This window comes from Oryx dammah, unplaced genomic scaffold (assembly GCF_014754425.2).
Source record: "Oryx dammah isolate SB20612 unplaced genomic scaffold, SCBI_Odam_1.1 HiC_scaffold_21, whole genome shotgun sequence".
Classification (NCBI taxonomy): Eukaryota; Metazoa; Chordata; class Mammalia; order Artiodactyla; family Bovidae; genus Oryx; species Oryx dammah.
This window is the reverse complement of record NW_024070205.1, coordinates 65,026,452-65,052,668: the sequence shown is the minus strand read 5'-3', so window position 1 is coordinate 65,052,668 and position 26,217 is coordinate 65,026,452. Positions and strand designations below refer to the sequence as shown.

Here is a 26,217-nt window from a genome sequence, read left to right as displayed (position 1 = left end):
GCATGTAAACATTCACATAGTCATAATGTGATTATTATGCCTTTCTTCCAGTATTTTTAATAGATTAATTCTTCTAAATTACTAGCTTCATATTAAAATACCTCCCAAGCTTTAAAAACCCTGCTACTGTTAAAAAAAAAAAGAGAGAGAAAGTATCAGTGTATTAAGGGACAGGAGGGCGAAAGAGAATGAATTCTCTATCCTGCCAACTGCTCAGCATTCGGTTGCTTTTAGAAAATTGGCCTCAGAACTACTGTTATTCAGGCCATTAGCAACATTTGCCTTGTTCTGGCCAAATGGAAAACAGCATCTTTTGTGAGATGTAGAAACTCCTCTGAAAGAACTTTAAAAAAGCCAGTTTTATATATAACGATTATACATAATAGAATTATGGGAGACCAGTATTGATTATTAGTGGCCTTTCTTAAGATCAGTATGATTTTACAGATGCAATTAGAAGGTTATTGCTGCTAAAGATTGGCAAGTTAATTTATAATTCTTAGGCTAGAATTGTCCACACATTAGTTCTTGGGTAATATATTTTGTTTAACATTCTGTTGTGTCTCCAAGTTTTAATGAATATTGACAGAATTAAAATTTCAAGCCAACAAATGTAGTATCATGAAAAGTAATGTAATAATAGATTTTAGGACTTCACAGAACAACTTTATTTAGTGTAAATTAGCAGTTAAAGATAAACCTTTTCAGCAAATGTATAAATTCATTTCATCGATATTTTTATTTTGCCCTTCCTTTGGTAGTGAGTACAGAATATCTAATATCAACCGTGGTAGATTCTGTATTTTTCAGGAACCAAGTATACATGTGTAATTTTAAAGAAAGCATGGTAGTTAACTGTAAGTCAAGTGTAAGTGCAAGTCAATTGTACTGAGTACATTTACGTATTCACACAGAATGTAAATACAAATAAGAAAGGTCAATGGCAATGTGGCAATGATGTAACCATTATTTAAATGGAATTTGTTGATGTCATTCAGGTTTTCTAATCTTTTTTATGAGATGGGTAGGGATAAAATTATAATAAATATGGTTGTAGAAAAGTAAACATGGACAGACATAATAAATGATGCTTGCAAGTCCGAATTTTTAGCAGCAAACATGCAGCTCTAATCAACTAATGGAGGCCCCTTAGAGCCAAAGAAAACAATTTCAAAGTAATGTTCTGGCTGAACTGGTTATAATCCATTTGAGTGTTCTACAAAATAGTGGTGCTTATAAAGGGGCTGAGTTAAACTAAACAATGATGATTGTGGTGATGTCACTTAAAGACTTCCAAAAGTTATAGTGAGATGACATTTATGTTCTATGAAGGCTTCAGGTAGAATACAGCATTTAGTTAGATATAACAATGTTCTTATTTAATATAAACATAATGCATCTGGATAGAATCCTGAGATGCCTTTAGGTAAAATGCTCGTATTATGATAATCTTATCAGGCAGCATGTTTTCAATTCAGCACTCTATTGCTTTGTTTTTCCAAAATTTAATGAATGCATGGTCTAGTTCCAACTGAAGTGAATTTATTCTTCAGGAAAGAAAAAAAAAAAAACTGTACCCATAAATTTCTTATTCATGTACAACCATTAGTTCCTTGTTGTCTTCTCAAGTTACCTCAAATTTAAAATACTTGATTTTAGCCATGATATTGCTAGAAAGCAAGCAAACAAACGACCAGCTCTGTAATGTTCATAAATTATATGACAAGCTCTCTTTTTACTTCATTCTTGCGTTCATCCTAAGAAGGTGCAGGACCAGTGGTTGAAGGATAGGGGCTCGAATCATCTTTCTTGATCTGGGTTCCAAGCTGATTGTCCAGGCCAGCCTACATGCTCACACTTTTTTGATCACAGTAAGCTGCATGGCCATACTGACTTTGAAGAACACCGATAAATGCAATCATACTTGTGCTCCGGTGAAAGAGACATGTTATTTGAATTCATATCTGTGTCTACAGCTCACAGTATGGTACTTAACTGTCCAGAGATTATTTCCTTCACGTGAAGTGGTCTTATCACCACTTCTGAGGATGATTTCAGTATGTTCTAAGTAGGTTTTCACCAAAAAATTGTAGAGATTACTGCAGTGATCATATATCATTACAACACAAGCAAAATGTGAATAGCAATAAGTGATCTCAGATCTCACACCAATATTTGTGTTTTCTATGCAAATAATAGAAAGTATAATATTTGAAAAATATTTTTTTCTTTTTTTTAAATTTATTTTTTATTTTACTTTACAATTCTGTATTGGTTTTGCCATACATTGACATGAATCCACCACGGGTGTACATGTGTTCCCAAACATGAACCCCCCTCCCACCCCCCTCCCCACAACATCTCTCTGGGTCATCCCCAGGTACCAGCCCCAAGCGTGCCATATCCTGCATCGGACATAGACTGGCAATTCGATTCTTACATGATATTATACATGTTTCAATGCCATTCTCCCAAATCATCTCACCCTCTCCCTCTCCCACTGAGTCCAAAAGTCTGCTATACACATCTGTGTCTTTTTTGCTGTCCTGCATACAAGGTCATCATTGCCATCTTTCTAAATTCCATATATATGTGTTAGTATACTGTATTGTTGTTTTTCTTTCTGGCTCACTTCACTCTGTATAATTGGCTCCAGTTTCATCCATCTCATCAGAACTGATTCAAATGTATTCTTTTTAACGGCTAATACTCCATTGTGAATATGTACCACAGCTTTCTTATCCATTCATCTGCTGATGGACATCTAGGTTGTTTCCATGTCCTGGCTATTATAAACAGTGCTGCGATGAACATTGGGGTACATGTGTCTCTTTCAATTCTGGTTTCCTCCGTGTGTATGCCCAGCAGTGGGATTGCTGGGTCATAAGGCAGTTCTATTTGCAATTTTTTAAGGAATCTCCACACTGTTCTCCATAGTGGCTGTACTAGTTTGCATTCCCACCAACAGTGTAGGAGGGTTCCCTTCTCTCCACACCCTCTCCAGCATTTATTGCTTGCAGATTTTTGGATTGCAGACATTCTGACTGGTGTGAAGTGGTACCTCATTGTGGTTTTGATTTGCATTTCTCTAATAATGAGTGATGTTGAGCATCTTTTCATGTGTTTGTTAGCCATCCGTATGTCTTCTTTGGAGAAATGTCTATTTAGTTCTTTGGCCCATTTTTTGATTGGGTGGTTTATTTTTCTGGAATTGAGCTGCAGGAGTTGCTTGTATATTTTTGAGATTAGTTGTTTGTCAGTTGCTTCATTTGCTATTATTTTCTCCCATTCAGAAGGCTGTCTTTTCACTTTGCTTATATTTTCCTTTGTTGTGCAGAAGCTTTTAATTTTAATTAGGTCCCATTTGTTTATTTTTGCTTTTATTTCCAGAATTCTGGGAGGTGGGTCATAGAGGATCCTGCTGTGGTTTATGTCGGAGAGTGTTTTGCCTATGTTCTCCTCTAGGAGTTTTATAGTTTCTGGTCTTACATTTAGATCTTTAAAAAACTAGGAGAAGAATTTAAATAAAGCTTTGAAAATTAAAACAATTACTGCAGTTACTAACAATCCTGTTTTTTTAAATTCATTTATTTATCCATTTAGTTAGTTGGTTGACTGGTTAGTTAGTTTAGTTTCAGTATTTGGTGACACTCCCAAAGGATTTGTCCTTTACTCTTGGTGTTGTATGACAGAGAGAATAAATTAACCTGATGGTATGGCAAAGTGTTTTGTCCCACTGAAATGTCAGAAGGTGAATTGAGACCATAAACATAATCGGTGTTAACAGATTGAGGTAATAAAAAGCATCCGATAAGATGAAGAAAGCTGCCTGGAAGATTGTCCATAGTCTTCAACTCTTAATAGCCATGTGAGATGTGCATATCTAAGAGAAAACAAAACATATTCAAAATGAGTTAGATCAGTAACATTTATATCAAGGAATTGGGCCGAAGGGTTATGTTCATTAAGTTATTGTCCCACTTGTGTTTTTGCACATTGTGAAGGCTTTGCAATTTATTCATTCATGTTATACCTCACTTAGTATAGTTTTGGAACTCTTGAAGTCAGAGACTTCTTCTATTCATCTATATTACTAGCAAGATTTCTGGTAGCTACGACAATAAGTAGCAAACCATTAGTAAATTTTCTTGTTAAATTAATGTCATAAGCTGAGTTCAGAAATTGATTTAAATTTAAGAAGAACAAGCTAAAGAAAGTTGCAGATATTTCAAGTCAGAATAGATCATGGGTTGGTACGGATCATGGGTTGCTGGTATACATTGACTAATTGTCAAAAAAATAAGGGAGGCTGGGATTGCACTCTTCCACTATGTATTTACCTACAGTCATCTAGCAAGAAATAGCAATTTAGAAAGAGTTTGTACAGGTTGTAAAAAAAAATCACCATCAAAAATTTGTCTTGGTTATTTAAAGTCCAATTACTTCACTTAGCAATTTGTATCTTATCTTATGAGTATTTTTCAATGCATATGAGTTTATAAATCTGTTCATTTAAACCATTGAAAAAGATATACCATAACTTTAGTTTCAAGCTATGTTATTCTCTCTTGATAAAATTATAAAATCTATTCAGCAAATAAAAAAGTAACTGTTGGAGAGTAAAGTTTTGAAATTAATGAGCAACTATTATTTAGATCATGGTTTAATAAATAACTTCTAGAAGCACTGTTTTATTTTATACCTTATGTCACAAAACACTAAAACCTTAATATTTTGAATATATATTTCCATTTGTATATTCTTCATGTATATCAAACACACACATGCACAAATAAATTCAGATAAATCTCTTACAAAATGAAAAGAAATAGGAAATTACTGTTATCAATCAGGTTTGGGAAGATAATAACAACAACATTCTTACTCTCTTCTGAGGAAACATGAAATAATAAATCCAGTAATAAACTTCCAAAATTAACTGAAAAAGGGTTTTAAAATTTACTCAAAGTAAATTTGACTTAAAGCAACACACCAAATGATCTAATCAGTAGTTTTCTTCAAAATATGCTAATAGTAGTATTAGCATCGCTAGTCGAAAATGCAAACTCTTGACCCCATCCGAGGCCTAATGAATCAGAAACTCTGGGATGGAGTCTCCAGGTGATTCTAACAGGTCCTGATATTTGCGAACCATTGGCATGATCATATATTTAAAGTTGTTGGGATCTGCTGATTTACAGACGTGGTAGCAGGTGTGTCTCAATGAAGGAAACATTTTCAGGCTGGTCTTACCTAGATTCCTCAGTGAATCTTGTAATTAGTTTCCAAAAGACTGGATGGATTGTTTGGCTGCCAAATGTGTGTCAGAGGAACAAATGATTCATGGTTTGAGACTCCATCAGGGACGTGGTTCTTGGTCCTCCTCCTGCTGCTGCTAAGTCACTTCAGTCGTGTCCAACTCTGTGCAACCTCATAGATGGCAGCCCACCAGGCTCCCCCTTCCCTGGGATTCTCCAGGCAAGAAAACTGGAGTGGGTTGCCATTTCCTTCTCCAGTGCATTAAAGTGAAAAGTGAAAGTTAAGTCGCTCAGTCGTGTCCGACCCTCAGTGACCCCATGAACCGCAGCTTTCCAGGCTCCTCTGTCCATGGGATTTTCCAGGCAAGAGTACTGGAGTGGGGTGCCATTGCCTTCTCTGGGTTATTGGTCCTGGAAGTATTTATTTACCATTCTTCATTATTCTGTGTAAATCTTTTCTGTGCCTCCCCACAACTAGTCTCTTGTATTTTTCCTTTAAAGACTGCTAAGGGTCAAATAGCACCTCTCTGGAGTTGCCCTCTCTGGTTACTTATGATAAAATAGGGCCATCTTGCCTATGGGCCATCACAATAGGCTGCCTGTGGTAGCTTTCAGCACTTGTAACAATCTGAATGTGTTTAAAATTTAACATCTTTGTTCTTAAAACTGTCCCTAAAATGTGAACTCCATTTAGAGGCTGGTTCACAGATATATCTTTATCATGCACTTTTTTGTAGGGCATTACAGGTATTTTTTGTAGGCAAAAATGTAAACAAATATGGCACCTATTTATACAATATTTAATCAGCATTTTATTTGCTAAGTAGTAATGGGGTCAAATTACACAAACAGGTGATTTTGAACTGAACTGAGAGGGAAATCTTCTCTGCGGAAGCTACTTGAGATTTATCAGATCATTCCTGAAGGGGGAAAAAATTTGTATAGTTGATATCAGGCAATCTAGTTCAGCAGAGTCGTTTTCTAAAATATTATTAGATTGGCTTTAACTCAATATAAATATAAACATTTTTTATATAAATCTTTTATATTCATATTTGCTATTTCTCTGATTTGACCAAATCCAGCTTAAAAGTCGTTTTGCATCTTGAGTAATTGCTGATTAAGTTGAATTGGGGTTTCAAAATATACTGTACACAACAATTATTACAAGAACTAGTTTCTTGTTGATCATATTTTTAAAAATTCTTCCACAGCTCCTTAATATTCTTGAAGTCTTACAAGTTTCCAATCTAAACTGAATAGAAAAAGAATCAATGATAAAAACAAATTTAATCTTTTTTCAACTTCCATTGGAAAATAATAAAATATTGCTTTTGTTTCCTTTTTAAAGATAATTCTACATTAATATTCTATGCATAATAAAATCATTTTTATAAGTACATAATTCCTTAGAAAAAAAAATCAGTGAAAGCTGTTTAAGTGGTTTATTTTTCCTCTACACGACTTGGTTTCAGAATAGTCACTCAGCTACATAAATTATAAGTATTGCTTCTCCTACTCATAGCACATGCAGCATTTACAAGCAAACATCATTGTAATGTAGTGACTTCAGCAAAACTACCAAGTGAACTTTTCAAATGAAAACATTCAGATAGATTATGTATTTATGAATAAAAATAAATTTGCTTTTCAGGGAGTTTGGCCGCTGGAAAGTAAATAACCTTGCAGTTGAGAGAAGAAATTTCCTTGGCTCCCCTCTGCCTCTTGCCCCTGAATTCTTCCGCAACATAAGACTTTTGGGACGTCGACCTACCCTTCAGCAAATCACAGAAAATCTTATCAAGAAATATGGGACGCATTTCTTGCTCTCTGCTACTCTGGGAGGTACGACTCTTTGAAATATTTGTGCCTGTGTGTGCTTGTGCATAAAACTGTATAAGTCAAGGAAAAGTGTTGGTTCATCCAAATTGCTGCAGTTTGAATAATCTTAGATTTCATTCATTAACTTAATCAGCACATGTATTGAATTACTGCTAAATATCTTGTATGGTGTTCACAAGGGTGAGGTAGAGGATTGTCACTTAGTTTCTGCCTGAAAGTAATTTACAATCTAATAACATAGACTAAATATAGGCATAGTTATGATACTCTATAATGCAAGATGATATGCCAAAGTTTGTTTAAATTTGAATAATAAGCATTCTAGTCACAGATGGGACTCTGTTTTCAGAGAGCAGGAAAGGTCCTGAAGTAAAAATTAAAATTCCAAAATTACATTTTTAGAGCTATTTTAACATTTCTGATTGTGGTTGATATATGATATAAGAGAGTATCATATGATATATAATATGAAAAGAGTATTTCATTGAAATAAATATCAGTGAAGATGCATAATATGAAAATAGAGATTAATAATATTACTTCTTCCTCCATGTGATTAAATATCATTACTTGTGTTTTATCACGGTGATATATAATTCAGTATTTTGAATACATGTAAATGATTTGGGGGGAGATAATGTATAATAGGAAGAAAATGATATTTTTCTAAAATTTAAATGTATACCAGAATTCCATATATTTAATAATGATTTATAGAACTTTAAATAATGTCCAAATATTCCATTTAAAATGGATGTTACTCTTTCCTGTAGAGAGGACCATTGGACAAAATTGGGTAGGAATCACCATGGAAACAGTGATTCCCTGCCCCCTTGTCAATTTCTTAGGAAGTGTATGGAAGACAGACAGACTGATTCACACTAATGGTGAAGTGGTGTGAAAGACCACCTGCTCTTTATTTTTCCTGTCTTAGCTGGATGGCATCACCGACTCGATGGACATGAGTTTGAGTGAACTCTGTGAGTTGGTGATGGACAGGGAGTCCTGGCGTGCTGTGATTCATGGGGTCGCAGAGTCGGACACAACTAAGCAACTGAACTGAACTGAGAGCATGTATATTTTTCCCTTTTTCCTGCCAGTCCAGACTGTCACCAAGTCACATCAGTTTGTTTTTCCAAAATATATCCTGTATCAAATTCTTTTCTGACTCCCACCCCAGTGTCCCTAGACAAGTGACCACCATGTTTCTTCTAGATTACTCCTAAGGTTCATCCTTTGCACACATCTTTTTAAAACTTGAGTTTTTTAACTCAACCTACAATTTGCCACTTGATATGAAATCCACATGCCTTTCTGTGGTTTCTTAAGGCACCACATGATTGATCTGCCACTAGCTTTCATCTGGAACCTCATCTGACCGCTCTCCTGATTGTGTTTGATTTTTCAGCCACAAGGAAACTTCACATTTTTCTGCTCAAATGTTACTCTCAGAGGGGAGTAACGTTACTGATCAGCAATAGTGCCTATAGACCACCAAGAGTCTCTACTATTTCATTGTCTCATTTTACATTCTTCATAGCATTTATTATTATGTGAAAAAATTATTTATGTGTTTCCTGGTTTATCATCTGTCATTCCTGCATATTTTCTTAAAGACAGGAATCTTTCCTGTATTTGTTACCAATTTACCACCCACAGTTATTGTGGATGGAAAATACCAATGTCTAAACAAAGCATGTTGCAGCCATCAAGTCATCAGTCACTGCAGCCACCCCAGCTGTGCACCCTGATGGGATTCCTGACAGAGAAGGAGGATACTGGCCCTAGATAGTTAAAGTGCATATCAGAGGAACGATTTCAGTTAGCACAGACTCTTGCATCTTCCCATACATAGAAAAGTGCTAAATTCATTAACCTAAACTTCTTTTTTAAACTTTTTGAACTTCTTTTTAAAACTGAATTTCAGTTTTTTCAACTTTTCTTTAATTAATAGTAATTTTTTGATATTCCATTATCTGATTTTTGTTGCAAAACTCCTATGTATCCTGACTCCTCCCTTCTCTTTTCAGAGTAGTCCCTCAGAGTGACCTCAGAGACTATCTTCTGGGCTTAGGTCCTTAATTTTGTCCACCAAATAAAACTTAATTTTCAACTGCTGCATTGTGCAGTTTTTTCAATCAACATTATAGTAGTGCTGGGCACACAATAAGTTCTCTTTAAATATTTGTTAAATTTTTAAATGAATAAGTGAAACTACACTTTGTTAGGAAGCGGAGACTGCCCAGTCCACTAGATAAATGTCAAAATGATGAAATATACGATAGAGGATAATTGAGGTCTAATTCAGGAAGAAGACTGAATGAAAGAAGCAAATCCATGGAGCCTGAATGGGTCAGTTAAACCAATAGATTCAGAATTGGAGAGAATCAGGGTAAGAGCGAGAGCAGGTGAGCCAGGCATGGGGAGGGTGAAAAAGGAGAGATCCCTGGACACACTAAAAAAGCAAGCCTGCCATGGAACCCTGAGGAATTAAATGTAGAAGAAAGAGGTCGTCCAAGCAGACAGAAAAGTTTAGCTGTAATGCACATTCTTTCTCCATTACCTTCCTCCATAAATAAATAATACTAACATAATGAGATAAAGAGATCAGACAAGCCTGTTGTTGAATCCTGACTCTTTTTTTATTTTAAACAAATTGTGAGACCTTAAAAACAAGTAATTTCACTGCTTTTTAGTTTATTTTTTTTTTTTTTTTTAAGGAAAAATTGGGGAGAGTAACGCCTGTGTGACAGGGACATGGGAAGATTAGTGTAAGTGCCATAAACAAGCCATGCATTTATGTAATTGCTGTTGTTATTACAGCACTGTAGATGGCAAAACAATGACAAAAAAAATCCCCATAATTGTGAAAACTGATTCTTTGAAAGTTATGTCTATTTGGCTTTGTAATGACAATGGTTATTAATACAATAAAATCTGAAGTGAAAGTCAAAATTAAATTATTTCTATAACACTTCCTTTTAAAAAGTTCAGTGTTCTTGCAACACACACCATACTAGGTTTCGTTACATCAACAATACAGAGTTCCCAGAAGAATTTCAGAACATGAAATATATTCTTCAAATAAGAAAGGAAGGAAGTGACAAAGGGGGAAACAGAAGAGATCAAAAGTAGAGATGATTCTCAGGGATAATTTGTTCCTTAGCAACTAAACTATGGTAACTTTCTGATTTATTTCATTGCTTTGGCGCTATGGATGTCATATTGTTACCTTAAGATAGCTTTTGTTTTATATGTTTTTCGCTTGTTTTTATAAACATGGTTGATGAAAACCTTTGTGGGAAATTACTTTCTAAGGTTGATTATCTGTTAATGACAATCTACTTTCTCAAAATTGATTTACTTCAGTTACTTAAAAGTTTTATTCAAGCATTGTCTTCCATGGTGGGTTGGGGGAAAGAATAGAATCATCACCCTCATTTGCTGTCTAATCTCCGACTATCCTTTGGATTTAGTATTCCTTGTATTTTCTGTTGAAATTATTTTTTTCATCTTTAAATGTTACTTATATTTTCCTTCAGAAATCTCTCTGTTGGGTGATGTTAATAATTTAGTTAAAATGCATGAAATTAGTTTAGTAGCTTAAGGGTATAAACTATTAGCAATTAAAATGTATACTAGGTTGATTTCAGCCATTTTTAAAATTATTGCTATTGTAATGACACTCTTTCTTGTTGCTATAAGTGTATTTTAACTTCATATGTTTTACCTGACTGAACATGAAATTGTAATACTCCATTTTTTAAAAATGAGACTGATGGTGTTTAACTTGAGTAAATTCTCTTTCTCTCTCGTTAAATGATCAAGACTGAAGAACAACTCTAATATTAACACTGAGGATGTCAGGTATACAAACAAGATATTTTAAATAAAAAGCCAGGTTTTAAAATTTTATTTTTATGGTTTAATTGAAATATAGTTGATTTCCAATGTTGTGTTAATTTCTTCTTTACAGTAAAATGATTCAGTTTTATATATATATATACATTCCTTTTAATGTTGGTTTTCATTATGGCTTATCACAGAATATTAAATATGGTTCTCTGTGCTATACAGTAGGACCTTGTTGTTTATCCAGTCTATATATACTACTTTGCATCTGAAGACTCATTACTTTATAAGTAGATGCTTTCTAAGTAACTAGATCTTCAACTAAATTTAAACATTTTTCAAAACAAGTTGAGTGTAAAATACTCTCTACCAGCATTAAAGTGATGAAAAGGAAATAAATGAAAAATGTCTTCTTTCCCCAAGAGTTATTTAGTACATCATATTATTGACTTAGACATAAAACTTGGGATAGGATATTCGAAGCCTTTAATGGGATATTTTATGATAGAAAAGTCAGTGATTAAATTATCTTCCTATAGGGGAAAATAAATTATAAAAAACCTTCTTCAATATATATCATTTTCTACGTTTGTTTCATCTTATAGCTTCCAAACTATTTTTCAATATAGTTATTTAGCCTGCTTCTATTTGGGATAATGATATCTAAACTCCATCACAGTTTAAAAATCTAAAATAAGCTACTAAATTTAAAGAATCAATCTTGGAAAAGATTGCACTCTTGAGATATATTGATTTCTAGCTATGGAATATATTTCTGGACTGTTTTTTATAAAATATTTCATTATAATATAATCTATGACAAACACTGAAATAAAGTGCATCTGTGTACTGAATACAGAAATACCAAAAAAGGAAAAAAAGAAAAAAATGAGTGAATGGAAACAAAAAGACCTTAATATTTCTGAGCTTACTGAGCAGACAGAGGGTGTTCACTAATAACAGGTCAGGATTCTCTATCAATAGAAAAGGACAAAGGATTAAGGGAGATGAAAATCAAAATTAATTAAAAATTGATAAAAAAATGTTATATCAAAATGTTTATAGTAATTTTAAATCTGACCTGAGCCTCACCTCCACAGTTGCAAAGCCTTGTCCAAGCAGTCATATGTAAAGCTCGGAGCCATCCATAATCACTGGAGAATGTGAACACCTCCTGGTGAAATGGCTCTTTAAAGTCTAAGGAGGTGAGAAGCCGACCACAGCAGGTGCTCTGTGCGCCCTAAAGTGAAAGTGAAGTCACTCAAGTCACTCAGTCATGTCCGACTCTTTGTGACCCGTGGACTGTAGCCCACCAAGCTCCTCCATCCATGGTATTCTCCAGGCAAGAATACTGGAATGGGTTGCCATTTTCTTCTCCAAAGCACATCCTAAAGAGGAAGAAGAGGAAGAGGTGGGGTTACTGACTAGCAGGTAAACACCCACCAGTCTGTCAACTCACACCTCTGCCAGCAGGGTCTGGAATGTACTCAGTGAGGACAGTTTAGGCAAAATAACTTCCCTCCAAAGTACTCTTTTTCTCAAAGATGTTTTTCTTATTGGACCAAAATTTATTCTATAAGCAAATAGATTATATATTGAGATTTGTTCATTTACAACTTTAAAGGTTTTTTTTTTTTAATTCTCAGCAACATAAAAACAGTTCTATTTTGATTTTGAATGCACAGAGTTTTAAAAGCCATCATTAATTTTTTAGCAGAAAGAGTTATATTTATATATATATATTTTTGCAGGTTTGCTTTTGAAATTTTTTTTTTCTGAAAGTGCTTCCTATGAGAATGTATCAGGGATTACCATATGGCTCAATTTAAAGCATTTTGTCAGATATTTAATTTTATTAGCTATAGAAAATATTTTCTTTGTTGTTGGAGTGAAAAAAATGCATGATTGAAATGCAGACTAATATTAACTTACTAAGGTAATTATGTAAAATAAATACTACCTCAATGATGATATAGTATATAATTAGCTATATCTGCAAGGTAGTTTATTTAGCTCAAAAATGTTTTGATATATATTTTATGTGTGTGTATATTTGTCAAAAAAAAACAGAGGTCAGTAAGCTGCGATATGATAGAATATTAGTTTTTTTTTCTTGCATCCCTATAAGTATGGAAATCCAAATATCCTCATTTAATTTCAGAAATGCTTAATTCTCACCTTTCTGTATGTAAATTATATTTTGTAGAAAATACTGAAAGATAGTTTTTAATTCTATGTTATGTACCGTCTTTTTTCAAAATAGATTAATAGCTGTCTTTCTCATTTTCACTGTCTCTTCTTAGGAGGCATAAATTCCTTTTATTTTAGTTTATCTATGATATAATTTAAAGAAGTTAATCTACCAAGGTATGTATTAATACATATAATTTATAATTTAACCAAATAGGAATAATTACTTGAAAATACATGGAACTATTTCTGTGTATTTTCAAGTAATTAGAAATGCATAGTCAGTTGCATTTCTAATTAGAATACATATTCTGTTCAAGAAAAAGTACTGAAAGAAAGAAAAGAACAATTTTCCTAAGCTTTATATTCCAAGGAATTATTAAAATAATGACACTTCCATATTTGTATTTAAGGCTGAATATTTACTTAGACTCATACTACTTAAGATTAGTTATATCAGTTCATCTCTCTGTCAGCTCTCTTTGTCTCTGTCTCTCTCTTATTCTTTCATTTCTATCTCTGTCATTCACACTTCTCTGGTGAAGAGAATGAAAACTTTGAAATTAAAGTAATATTGTTAATTCACATGTAATGGTTATAAGGCAGTTACCTACTAAAATGTCTTGAGCCCATTTATAAGAATCATAATAAAGATATCAAAGAAGAAAATGAAATTAAATTTGCTATGTCAGTTGATCTTAATAATGGCATTCCTGGCAACTAAGTCAAAAGATAAATGCTGAGTTTTAGAATTTCATAAATACAATTATATTTATTCTTGTTTTTCTGTATAGCACTTTAATAGGACAGATAAATCACTTGTCCATTTATTTGACAAATATGTACTGAGTTACCTATAAAAGCACAGGGATTCAGGACCTTCCTTAAAGGAACACACAGGTCACTGATAAAGACAGAGATTTAAATTGGTAATAAATTTTACGTGGTTGAGAGCCTCATTACTTGAGGCTGGTCCATGATCCAAGAGCATCAGCATCACCTTGGAACTTGTTAGAAATGCAGAATCTCAGATTCCGTCCCAGATTAATGAATCAGAATCTACATGTTAACAAGATCTCCAGGTGATTTATATGCACATTAAGTCTGAACAGCACTATTTAGAGTATCTATATAAATTTCAACTGCACTTAACTGCTCCAGAAATCTCACTTCTGAGAATCAATCTTACCAAAATAATAGCAAGAGTCTGCAACTACACATCACAAAAATGTTCATTATAGCATTGTTTGTAAACTGCTCCATGAAACTTCTATTTCATTCAGGGTGTATTCTGTTCCATCTCTCCTTGGAACTATATGTTTCCAGTTACTTTTTTATTCATGTTGTTATTCTATAGGAACTATTGTTTCTGGGCAATTTTGTTTAGAAATATTTCTGACAACTTGTGGGGGATAACTGTTAATAAGCATAAGGTCGGTTGCTTTCTTTTAGAGTGTTTTGCAAAACATATTATGTTTTTGTCAAAGCTGTATAAGGCTAGCTATTTTCTTTGCAAAGTATCTGGCAGATGCCAACTGGTATTAAGCCAACATGTCTGTTTTTTACTGTCTTTATATATTCGACTTTGCTCCTTATCAGAATTCTGTTTTTTCTAGATTTTTTTCCCCTTCTATTTGTATCTAAAACCCTGTCTTTTTTCTACAACACTATGTTAGTGGAAAGATACATGTCTTCAGGGGATATACCTTTTAACACAAAAAGCTAGGAAACAATGATCATTAGCAGTGAGAGTAAACACTGAAAAGTGAAGTAAAATTTAAAAAGACAGAGATACTTAAAATATAGTAACACTTGGAGAATTTTTTCAGGAATGAAAAACACAAGGAATAATGTGACCTGTTATTACCAAAAATAGGATAACAATTTTGAACTAAAACAATACATCAAAAGTAAAACCTACAATTACATTTAAACTGTATTTGCACTGGTTGTTCCTGTTATTCTACTCTTATAGCAGTTTTTGATACATGAAACTCACACAAAAGCAAAATAGACATTCACAGTAAGATTTTCAAGGATAAGAAAGTTGAATTACTGGGAAGATATTTGCCATAAATGCACTTTTTTTTTTTTCCGCCTGGGTGGAATGATATATACTGGAGTCAGTATACTAGTCCATGGGTAGTAGCAATATTAAAATAAAATACAGAAAACATCCAAGAGTTACCGTCATTGCAGTTAAAAAAGAAATAACCTCAAAACTCAGTGCACTGCAACTACACAACACAATACTTGTTGTGTCTCCCCAGTATTATGTCTTTTCAGTATATATGGATCCCGTGCTCTGAGTGTCTGCTCATTCTGGGAATTAAGTTGAAAAAGGCTCTCATTGGAACATGCTATCTTACTGGCAGACGGCAAAGGCATAAAAAGAAAAAATGAGCGTAATAACTTTCTGATGTGTTTCAAAAGTTGTACTGAATCAGGGAACATCTGGCTCTTATGAATTCTGCTGACCTTATCATTTTCTATTTTCGATACCAAGTTAAAGGGCAGCACTCACTGTTCTTTACAATGGACCATTAATACACACATGGGCTTCCCTGGAGGCTCTGTGGTGAAGAATACCCTTGCCAATGGAATAGAGGCGGGTTCGATTCCTGGGTCAGGAAGATCCCCTGGAGAAGGAAATGGCAACCCACTCCAGTATTATTGCTTGGAGAATCCCGTGGACAGAGGAACCTGATGGGCTACAGTCCATGAAGTCACAAAGAGTCAGACATAACTTAGTGACTGAACAACGGCAATACACACGTGCATGTTTCCATCCATGACGCAATTAAAATTGCAAATAATAAACTACTGCCTTTTATTGATTTATTTGTACATTCTGTTACTCATTCTCTTTTCCATTGCTTTTGATTGTGAAATTTTGAAAGCATTACCTTCATCCCTAAAAACTATATATGTAGAATGCAAATTGAGAAGATCCAAGTGAAAAGGTAATAGAATGAAAGTTCTTTCATTTCTGTTTCTCCTGGACACAAAATCAACTCTTGAAAACCAGGACAGAAAAATACATAACTGTGACATCCACAATATATGGAATATACCTAATCTTACCCTATGAACTAACACTAGGATATCATTAAAGTCATGATTTTCTTTGTGGTTTTACAGTCCTCTGTTTTGCATTCTCTATGAAAGCAATCTTCAGTATGTGCTTTTAAAGTCCATAAACCTCCACAGCATTTTAGTTGTAAAAGGCACAGCTGCATGATTTCTATGTGAAATAATCACATCTTTTTATATCTACAATCATTAATCCTTTTCACTTTCTAATGGACTCAGAATGTTGAATCACTTGAAAATCACATTTAGTTTTTACAAAATGGGTGGATGTCCTTTGGCATTCATGTCATGCTTATGAGCTACAGCTGGCTTTAAAAATGTGAATGAAAATTACTTTTGAAAACAAAATTGTGGTTGATTGAATAATATATCACTTTTCAAATCTGAATATCTTTACATAGAATTGTGATGTACTTATGTATTAGTTCTTTCAGTTCAATCATTCAGTCGTGTCTGACTCTTTGCAACCCCATGGACGGCAGCACATGAGACCTCCCTGTCCACCAACTCCCGGAGTTTACTCAAACTCATATCCATTGAATCAGTGGAGCCATCCAACCATCTCATCTGTCATCCCCTTCTCCTCCCACCTTCAAACTTTCCCAGCATCAGGGTCTTTCCAAATGAGTCAGTTCTTTGCATCAAGTGGCCAAAGTATTGGAGTTTCAGCTTCAATATCAGCCCTTCCGATGAACATTCAGGACTGATTTCCTTTAGGATGGACTGGTTGGATCTCCTTGCAGTCCAAGGGAATCTCAAAAGTCTTCTCCAACATCACAGTTCAAAAGTATCAATTCTTCAGTGCTCAGCTTTCTTTATAATCCAACTCTCATATCCACACATGACTACTGGAAAATCCATAGTCTTGACTAGATGGACCTTTGTTGGCAAAATAATGCCTCTGCTTTTTAATATGCTGTCTAACTTGGTCATAACTTTTCTTCCAATGAGTAAGCATCTTTTAAGTTCATGGCTGCAGTCACTATCTGCAATGATTTTGGAGCCCGCCAAAATAGTCTGTCACTGTTTCCATTGTTTCCCCATCTATTTGCCATAAAGTGATGGGACTGGATGTCATGATCTTAGTTTTCTGAATGATGAGCTTTAAGCCTACTTTTTTACTCTCCTCTTTCACTTTCATCAAGAGGCTCTTTAGTTATGCTTCACTTTCTGCCATAAGGGTGGTGTCATCTGCATATCTGAAGTTATTGATATTTCTCCCAGCAGTCTTGATTCCAGCTTGTGCTTCCTCAAGCCCAGCATTTCTCATGATGTACTCTGCATATAAGTTAAATAAGTCAGGTGACATATACAGCCTTGCTGCTACTGCTTCCAAGTCACTTCAGTTGTGTCCAACTCTGTGTGACCCCATAGACAGTAGCCTACCAGGCTCCTCTGTCCCTGGGATTCTCCAGGCAAGAACACTGGAGTGGGTTGCCATTTCCTTCTCCAGTGGATGAAAGTAAAAGGGAAGTCACTCAGTCATGTCCGACTCTTTGCGACCCCATGGACTGCAGCCTACCAGGCTCCTCCGTCCATGGGATTTTCCAGGCAAGAGTACTGCAGTGGGGTGCCATTGCCTTCTCCGATATACAGCCTTGATGTACTCCTTTTCCTATTTGGAACCAGTCTGTTCCATGTCCAGTTCTAACTGTTGCTTCCTGACCTACACACAGATTTCTCAAGTGGCAGGTCAGGTGGTCTGGTATTCCCATCTCTTGAAGAATTTCCCACAGTTTATTGTGGTCTACACAGTCAAACACTTTGGTGTAGTCAGTAAAGCAGACATTGATGGTTTTTTGTAACTCTCTTGCTTTTGTGATGATCCAGCAGATGTTGGCAATATGATCTCTGGTTTTTCTGCCTTTGCTTAAAGCAGCTTGAACAGCTGGAAGTTCACAGTTCTCATATTGCTGAAGCCTGACTTGGAGAATTTTGAGCATCCCTTTGCTAGCATGTGAGAGGAGTACTATTGTGTGGTAGTCTGAACATTCTTTGGCATTGCCTTTCTTAGGGACTGGAATGAAAACTGACCTTTTCCAGTCCTGTGGCCACTGCTGAGTTTTCCACATTTGCTGGCATATTGAGTGCAGCATTTTCACAGCATCATCTTTTAGGATTTGAAGTACCTCAACTGGAATTCCATCACCTCCACTAGCTTTGTTTATAGTGATGATTCCTAAGGCCCACTTGACTTCACATTCCAGGATGTTTGCCTCTAGGTGAGTGATCACACCATCGTGATTATCTGGGTTGTGAAGATCTTTTTTGTACAGTTCTTCTGTGTATTCTTGCCACCTCTTCTTAATATCTTCTCCTTTTGTTAGGTCCATAACCATTTCTGTCCTTTATGGAGCCCATCTTTGTTTGATTGTATTATATTATATTTTCCTCAGTTTTTCTTAGAATATTTGTTATTTTTCTTTCATTTATCCTATTATACAATAATTATATGATAGAATATCTATCCATAGGAAATGCAAAAGTTTCTATCAATTTTTAACTTTAGTATATTATAATCAGTAAGAGTACATCATGAGAAACGCTGGGCTGGATGAAGCACAAGCTGGAATCAAGATTACCGGGAGAAATATCAATAACCTCAGACATGCAGATGGCAGAAAGTGAAGAACTAAAGATCGTCTTGATGAAAGTGAAAGAGGAGAGTGAAAAGGTTGGCTTAAAGCTCAAGATTCAGAAAACTAAGATCATGGCATCCGATCCCATCACTTCACAGCAAATAGATGGAGAAACAGTGGAAACAATGGCTGACTTTATTTTTCTGGGCTCCAAAATCACTGCAGATGGTGATTGCAGCCATGAAATTAAGAGACACTTACTCATTGGAAGGAAAGTTATGGCTAACCTAGACATTAAATAGCAGAGACATTACTTTGCCAACAAAGATCCGTCTAGTCAAGGCTATGGTTTTTCCAGTGGTCATGTATGGATGTGAGAGTTGGACTATAAAGAAAGCTGAGCACTGAAGAATTGATGCTTTTGAACTGTGGTATTGGAGAAGACTCTTGAGAGTCCCTTGGACTGCAAGGAGATCCAACCAGTCCATCCTAAAAGAGATTAGTCCTGGGTGTTCATTGGAAGGACTGATGTTGAAACTGAAACTCCAATACTTTGGCCACCTGATGCAAAGAGCTGACTCATTTGAAAAGACCCCAGTGGTGGAAAGATTGAGGGCAGGAGGAGACGGGGCAACAGAGGATGAGATGGTTAGATGGCATCATCGACTAGATGGACATGGGTCTGGGTAGACTCCTGGAGTTGGTGATGGACAGAGAGGGCTGGCATGCTGTGGTTCATGGGGTTGCAAAGAGTTGGACATGACTGAGCGACTGAACTGAACTGACCTGAATCAGTAAGTGTGTTAAAGAAACAGTTATCTGGACATTTGACAAAGAACAGTAAGGCAGATTTTATGCATTGGGCCTCCTACAATAGAGTTGTATAGCAGGGGAGATTGTGCTTAATTATGAGCAGAGCCAGAAAAAATAGTGCATTTAGTCTATGAGCAGAGTAGAAGGGTTGGTAGATAGAGTATTACAGAGAAGGCAGAGTAATTCTTTTTGAAGTGACCTAACAAGAATCTTGCTGAAAGCAGACCAGGGTTACCAAATGTCACCAGGGAGATGGTAGTGGATGAGGGATTTGGTCAGCTATTAAACATGATCAGATGTTCAGGCTAGGGGATTCTTGCTAGAATGACTTGACAGAATTCTTCCTAAAGTTGGACTCTCACATGCCTATAGAAAGAGTCTAGTCAAAGCAAGCTCATAGGAGCTCGTCTTGAGTCATCAAGGAGAAAAACTTTCTCAACTGATTTCTTTTTTCAAACTTGTGAAATTTGCTAAGGATTTTTAATGGAATATATGGCCAATATGTTCTATGTACTGTTGAGAAGAAATTTTCATTTCCTCTTTATTATTATAAGGTTTCATATTTCACTAGATGATCTATCTTATTAGGGAGGTTGTATAGATCTCTATCATTACATTTTTACCCCCACTGAATATATCTAGGTCTAGGAAACATGTTCTGAAGTCTCATAACATTGTCAGCATATGGATATTTTAACCTATATCTTCTGTGTTCCACTTTATGAAAAGTGTTTCAGTTAAAGCAGATTTGCAAGTTTTAATCTTTAGCACTATTCAGTCTACTTAGTTTTCTGATGTAATAATTTTGGCCTGAAGAGATAATTAATTTTTCTTTCTTTTTTATTTACTTTTGTCAAGATATCTTTGTCATTTGGTTTTTAACTGTATTTAAGAAGAGACATTGTTTGCTGTCTTAGTCTGTTCAGGCCGCTATAGAAAATACCAATGACTGGGTAACTTGTAAACAGCAGAAACGTCTTGCTCAAAGTTCTGGAAGCTAGAAGTCAGAGATCAGAATGCCAAGATGGTTGAGTGAGGGCTGTCTTCCAGTCACAGATTTTTCCTTGTATATGTTCATTGCAGGAGGGACAAAGAATCTTTCAGGAGACTCATTTACAAAGCATGACTTCCATTCCTGAGCGCTCTGCTCTCATAAGCCAGGCATGTTCCACAGACCCCACCTCCTAATACCATGATCTTAGAAGGACAGAATTTCAGCATATGAATTTTGTGAGACGCAAAATTCAGATCATAGCACTTGCATGTGTCATTGAGCTGCCTTATGACTTCTTAGATCATAAGAAGATAATAGCACTGATCTTTCTGTCTCCATGTGCAAGATGTTTGCTTAGGTACATGTGTGAGTTGGTCTCAGATTCAGTGAGACGAAATTTCCAAACCAGTTCATCCTTCCCTTCAGGGGTAAATTACTGCTGTTTTTGTTTGTTTGTTTGTTTGTTTTTCTTATCATATTTGACATAAATATTTCCTTTTTGCTTTCAGATGTTCCCATCTGAAGGCTGTTTACCATGCAAATGACTTAATGCTGTTGATAATTTTATCCACTCGTTCATATTTTTGAAGTTTTTTTTTTTCCTTCTGTATTTCTAATCTGCTTCATTTCCAGGAAGTGTGTGTGTGTGTGTGTGTGTGCGTGTGTGCACGCACACGCACATGCACACACTCAGTTGTGTTTCACTCTTTGTGATCCTCCGGAATGTAGCCCACCCAGGTCACTCTGTCCATGGAATTTTCCAGGCAAGAATATAGGAGTGAGTTGTCATTTCCTTCTCCAGGGGATCTTCCAGAACCAGGGATCAACCCACATCTCTTGCATCTCCTGCTTTGGCATGCTGAGGTCCAAATACATGCTAAGAATGCAACTTTCTGAAATAACATTGTTGACACATTATTTCTGATAGCAACTCACCTTATCTCTTGCAGAGAAGTAGAAACTGTCACTTAGAATTAGATGGTCACTAGACTGTGTCATTTTAAAATTGGCATTATTTTTAATTTTGAGAAGACAAGCAAACTCTTCTGCTAGAAATCTTATTTGGTGTTTTAGGAAACTGGCTTGCCAATTTGTCAATGGGCATAAAGCCACCTGAACAGATGGGTTTCTGAAAGAATGAGAACAAGCTTCAGGTCTGACAATTATATGCTAGATAACTCAGGAATCTGGAAGTCTGAGGATGGCAAGTTCTTAATGTTAGTCTTAAATGGCACTGACACTTTTTTATCAACAGTCAACATTGAAAACTGCAGCTTAACTGTAATTTGCTTAACTTCAAATTTTACCTTAAAGGGTCCATTGACAAGTACCTAAAGCTCCCATGGATGGATGTTAGTGATTTCTACAAAGCTATCAACATGCAATAATATAATATTTAATGTCATGTATTTGTTGTTGTTTAGTCAGTCATGTCTGACTTTTTGTGACCCCATGGACTGTAACACACAAGAAACCTCTGAACTTCAGTTCAGTTCAGTTCAGTTCAGTTCAGTTCAGTGACTCAGTCATCTCCAACTCACTATGACCCCATGAACTGCATCACACCAGGCCTCCCTGTTCATCATCAACTCCTAGAATTTACTCAAACTCATGTCCTTGGAGTCGATGATGCCATCCAACCATCTCATCCCCTTCTCCTCTGCCTTCAATCTTTCCCAGCATCAGGGTCTTTTCAAATGAGTCAGTTCTTCACATCAGGTGGCCAAGGTATTGGAGTTTCACCTTCAGCATCAGTCAGTCCAATGAATATTCAGGACTGATCTCCTTCAGAATGGACTGGTTGGATCTCCTTGCAGTCCAAGGGATGCTCAAGAGTCTTCTCCAACACCACAGTTCAGAAGCATTAATTCTTCAGTGCTCAGCTTTCTTTATAGTCCAACTCTCACATCCACACATGACTACTGGAAAAAATATAGCTTTGACTAGATGGACCTTTGTCAGCAAAGTAATGTCTCTGCTTTTTAACATGCTGTCTAGGTTGGTCATAACTTTTCTTCCAAGAAGCAGGTGTCTTTTAATTTCAGGGCTGCAGTCACCATCTGCAGTGATTTTGGAGCCCCTCAAAATAGTCTCTCACTGTTTCCATTGTTTCCCCATTTATTTGCCATGAAGTGATGGGATCGGATGCCATGATCTTAGTTTTCTGAATATTGAGATTTAAGCCAACTTTTTCACTCTCCTCTTGCACTTTTGCTTTCTGCCATAAGAGTAGAAAGCATAGAAATAACCTGCATACATGAGGTTATTTATATTTCTCCCAGCAATCTTGATTCCAGCTTGTGCCCAGCATTTCTCATGATAACTCTGAGCTTAATACACATATTTATATAATTATATAGGCACATATATGTTTTCTCTGCGTTTTACAGATACAATTGAAAACAGCTAAGGTTTTGAAGTGGTCTTCCAAGATGGCTGAGTGGTAAAGAATCTGCTTGCCAATCAGGAAATGCAGGCTTGATCCTTGGGTCTGAAAGATCACCTGGAGAAGGAAATGGTTCCAGTATTCTAGCCTGAGAAATCAAGAGTCAGACATGACTTAGCAACTAAACAACAATATTTTTTAATATACTTGATCAAGTTTCCATTTGCCATAATGATCTATAGTAACTATTGTTTGTTTTACATATTTTCTTATCTTAATTTGCTTAATTTGGGGGCCACATTAGTGTTAGATAAGCTAAACCATACAAAAGAGTCAATAAAATCTAGAGAAAAAAATTCCACAAAAGCTTTCTATTCAATGCTTACTAAATAGGTATTCACAACCATCATCAATCATCCCGGGTACTTTTCTAGGTATGTGTGAAGTATTTGTGAACAAAAATATAAACAAAACTCCCTGCCCATTTGTTATTTGTCACTCTTTTTTTCATAATGGTTATAATCTAGGCTTCCTCAGTAGCAGGTAATTTAAACACTGATTTTATGTGGAAAATGGAATAATGTAAAATATTATTCATGCAGGAGAGGAGTCACTCACAATTTTTGTGGACAAGCGGAAGCTGAGCAAACGATCTGAAGGAAGTGACCCCAGCACCAATAGCTCCTCGGTTACTCTGGAGACTCTACATCAACTGGCTGCTTCCTATTTCATCGACAGGGACAGCACCCTTCGGAGACTTCACCACATTCAAATTGCATCCACTGCCATAAAGGTATGAATATGTTAATCCTATGATTATATCATACCATGAGGCTTCCCTGGTGGTTTAGTGGTAAAGAATCTGCCTGCAGTGCTGGAGACTGGGTTTCAATCCCTGGGTCGGGAATATCCTCTGGAGAAGGGAATGGCAGCCAACTCCAGTATTCTTGTCTTGAGAATTCCATGGACAGAGGAGCCTGGTGTTCTATAGACCATGGAGTTGCAAAATAGGATATGACTTAGTGACTAAACCATCATATCATACCATTGTGTTTTCTGTCTCTAAAATCCGTTTCTATGTATGTTCATGGCTCACTGATGTAAACCATGGTGTCTTGAAGAATAATGTGTTATTTCCTTTTGTTTTGAGTTTTGCAGTACATTTAAGATGAAATTATATATATATATTTTTTCATGTAATTTTGTTAACTAGATAACTGGATTAAGGTTTTTCAAGTCAGAGCATTAATTGAAATGCACATGAATTGAGTTTATCCTTGACTACTTAGACTCACACACAAAGCGTACATGGACTTTTGTAAAACTTCATAATTTGATTGTGTGCATTTAAAACCATTATCCTGAGTAGTAGATGACTGGGCTCAAAATGAGGCAGTGACACAAAAATCATTAAGAAGTCAAGGAGTAATTCCCTCTTTGTTTTTAAAGACACGGTTAAGGAGTACAAGTAGTTGTTTCTAAGTTTCTAGAAGTCAATATGCACCATAATCTGGAACTAGTGGACAAATCCTTGTGTTTGCTAAAATCTTTAGCCTTTGACTCAACTAAATTTGACTTTATGAAAGCTGAGAGAATGGGGAAACAGGATACCTTTAATTTTCAGAAGAAAGAGAAAGAGAGAAAGACACACACAGAGAGAGGCAGTAGTTTCCAGAACAATAGATGTTTTTGACATATTTCTCTGGCAGTTTGGATAAGCGTGTTATTGTTGTTTGGGTTTGGCCAGGGGCCACTGTAAAATTAACAGACCATAGAGTTGGCACAATGTCATGGTGTGATTCTGGACAAAGTAGTAAGAACAAAATAAAACATAAAGAGCATTTCTTAGTGTTTTAAATGTAACATGTCATAATTAATATAAAAATCAGTCATTAAATATATCATTTTATTGCTTTGTGAGATTAAAATTAGTATCTATATTTTTTCAGTTACTTGAAAAATTAGTACATTGATACGTTGAGAATGCTAGACAAATTAGCCCAAGGTACATCTTTTGTCCAAGATTCTCCTAGAGAAAATAAAAGGTTACATGAAAATATCTTTAGCTTAAGAGTTACACAAATAATAACTGCCGATTTCCAATATTGTTTGTAAATGAGGTTAAGAAAAAGGCTTCTGTAGAGATAAATTGTACAATTATAGTCTACCTCTGACCATAAGATTTAGGTTATATTGAGTAATCAAGTACATAAATAATATTTATGCCATATAGATACAAATGTGGCCAGCATGAATGCAAATGTATTAATTTTAAAATATTGTAAGGTAGAGTAGTATTGTATGTATTTAGCTTAAGGTTACTGAGAAGTAATAGGCTTTTTCAGAAATCAATTTCAGTGATATAAACAGTGACTTAAAGTATATTTTTGAATAGAAGACATCATTGTTGTAAGTGTGTTTATTATATGGCTATTGATTTTTCACTCAGTACACCAAGTAGAATTATACAATAGAGTTTTTGTATCCATAGTAAGTATTCATTCACAGTTCATATCAAAACTTAATGGATATTTGTACATACTCTTTTCTCCCAGAATAGAAATCTGTATCACAAAAGGCACATGTTTTAATGGCTAGGCTATTGTATGCAGGCAGTGTTCTTAGACACTGATGCTACAGCAGATGTTGATAAGACTTCATGGATGGTATAAATGAGCCAGCCTCAAAGTAGAAGTGACTTTTATAAGTGAGCAAACTCACAGTAGCTCTAGGGAACACAGAAGAGTAACCCGGAGTGTGAGAGTGAACAGTTTTGCCTTGAAAGGACTCCAGAAAATGCTCTTTATCCAGGAGTCTTGAAAAGGAGTTCTAATGCACACAATGGAAATAGTTTCTAAAATAATTATATTTATTTATTTTTGGCTGTTCTGGGTCTTGGTTGCTGTCTGGGCTTTTTTCTAGTTGCACTGAGCAGGGGCTACCCCTTAGTTGCGGTTCAAGGGCTTCTGATTGTGGTGGTTTCTCCTTGCAGAGCATGGGCTGTAGGGAATGAATGCAGGCTTCAGTAGTTTCAACTCCCAGGCTTTAGAGCACAGGCTTAGTAGTTGTGGTGCATGGGCTTAGTTGCTCTGTAGCATGTGGTATCTCACAGACCAGGGATCAAACCCATGTCTCCTGCATTGGCAGGCAGATTCTGTATCACAGTAACTAAGGAAGTCTCCATAATGGAAATATTTTAAAGTGTATGCA

General features: G+C 35.6%; 1 protein-coding gene across 3 annotated transcripts in view; it reads left to right on the top strand.

Annotated features, from left to right (window-relative positions):
* The window catches only part of BRINP3 (BMP/retinoic acid inducible neural specific 3), a 480,300-nt gene that overhangs the window by 239,322 nt on the left and 214,761 nt on the right, over positions 1-26,217 (top strand). For all 3 annotated transcript variants that reach the window (XM_040262877.1, XM_040262878.1, XM_040262879.1), the window contains exons 3-4: positions 6,913-7,103; positions 23,610-23,800. In XM_040262877.1, the coding sequence (XP_040118811.1) occupies positions 6,913-7,103; positions 23,610-23,800 (382 nt within the window). The remainder of the gene's footprint in view (positions 1-6,912; positions 7,104-23,609; positions 23,801-26,217) is intronic.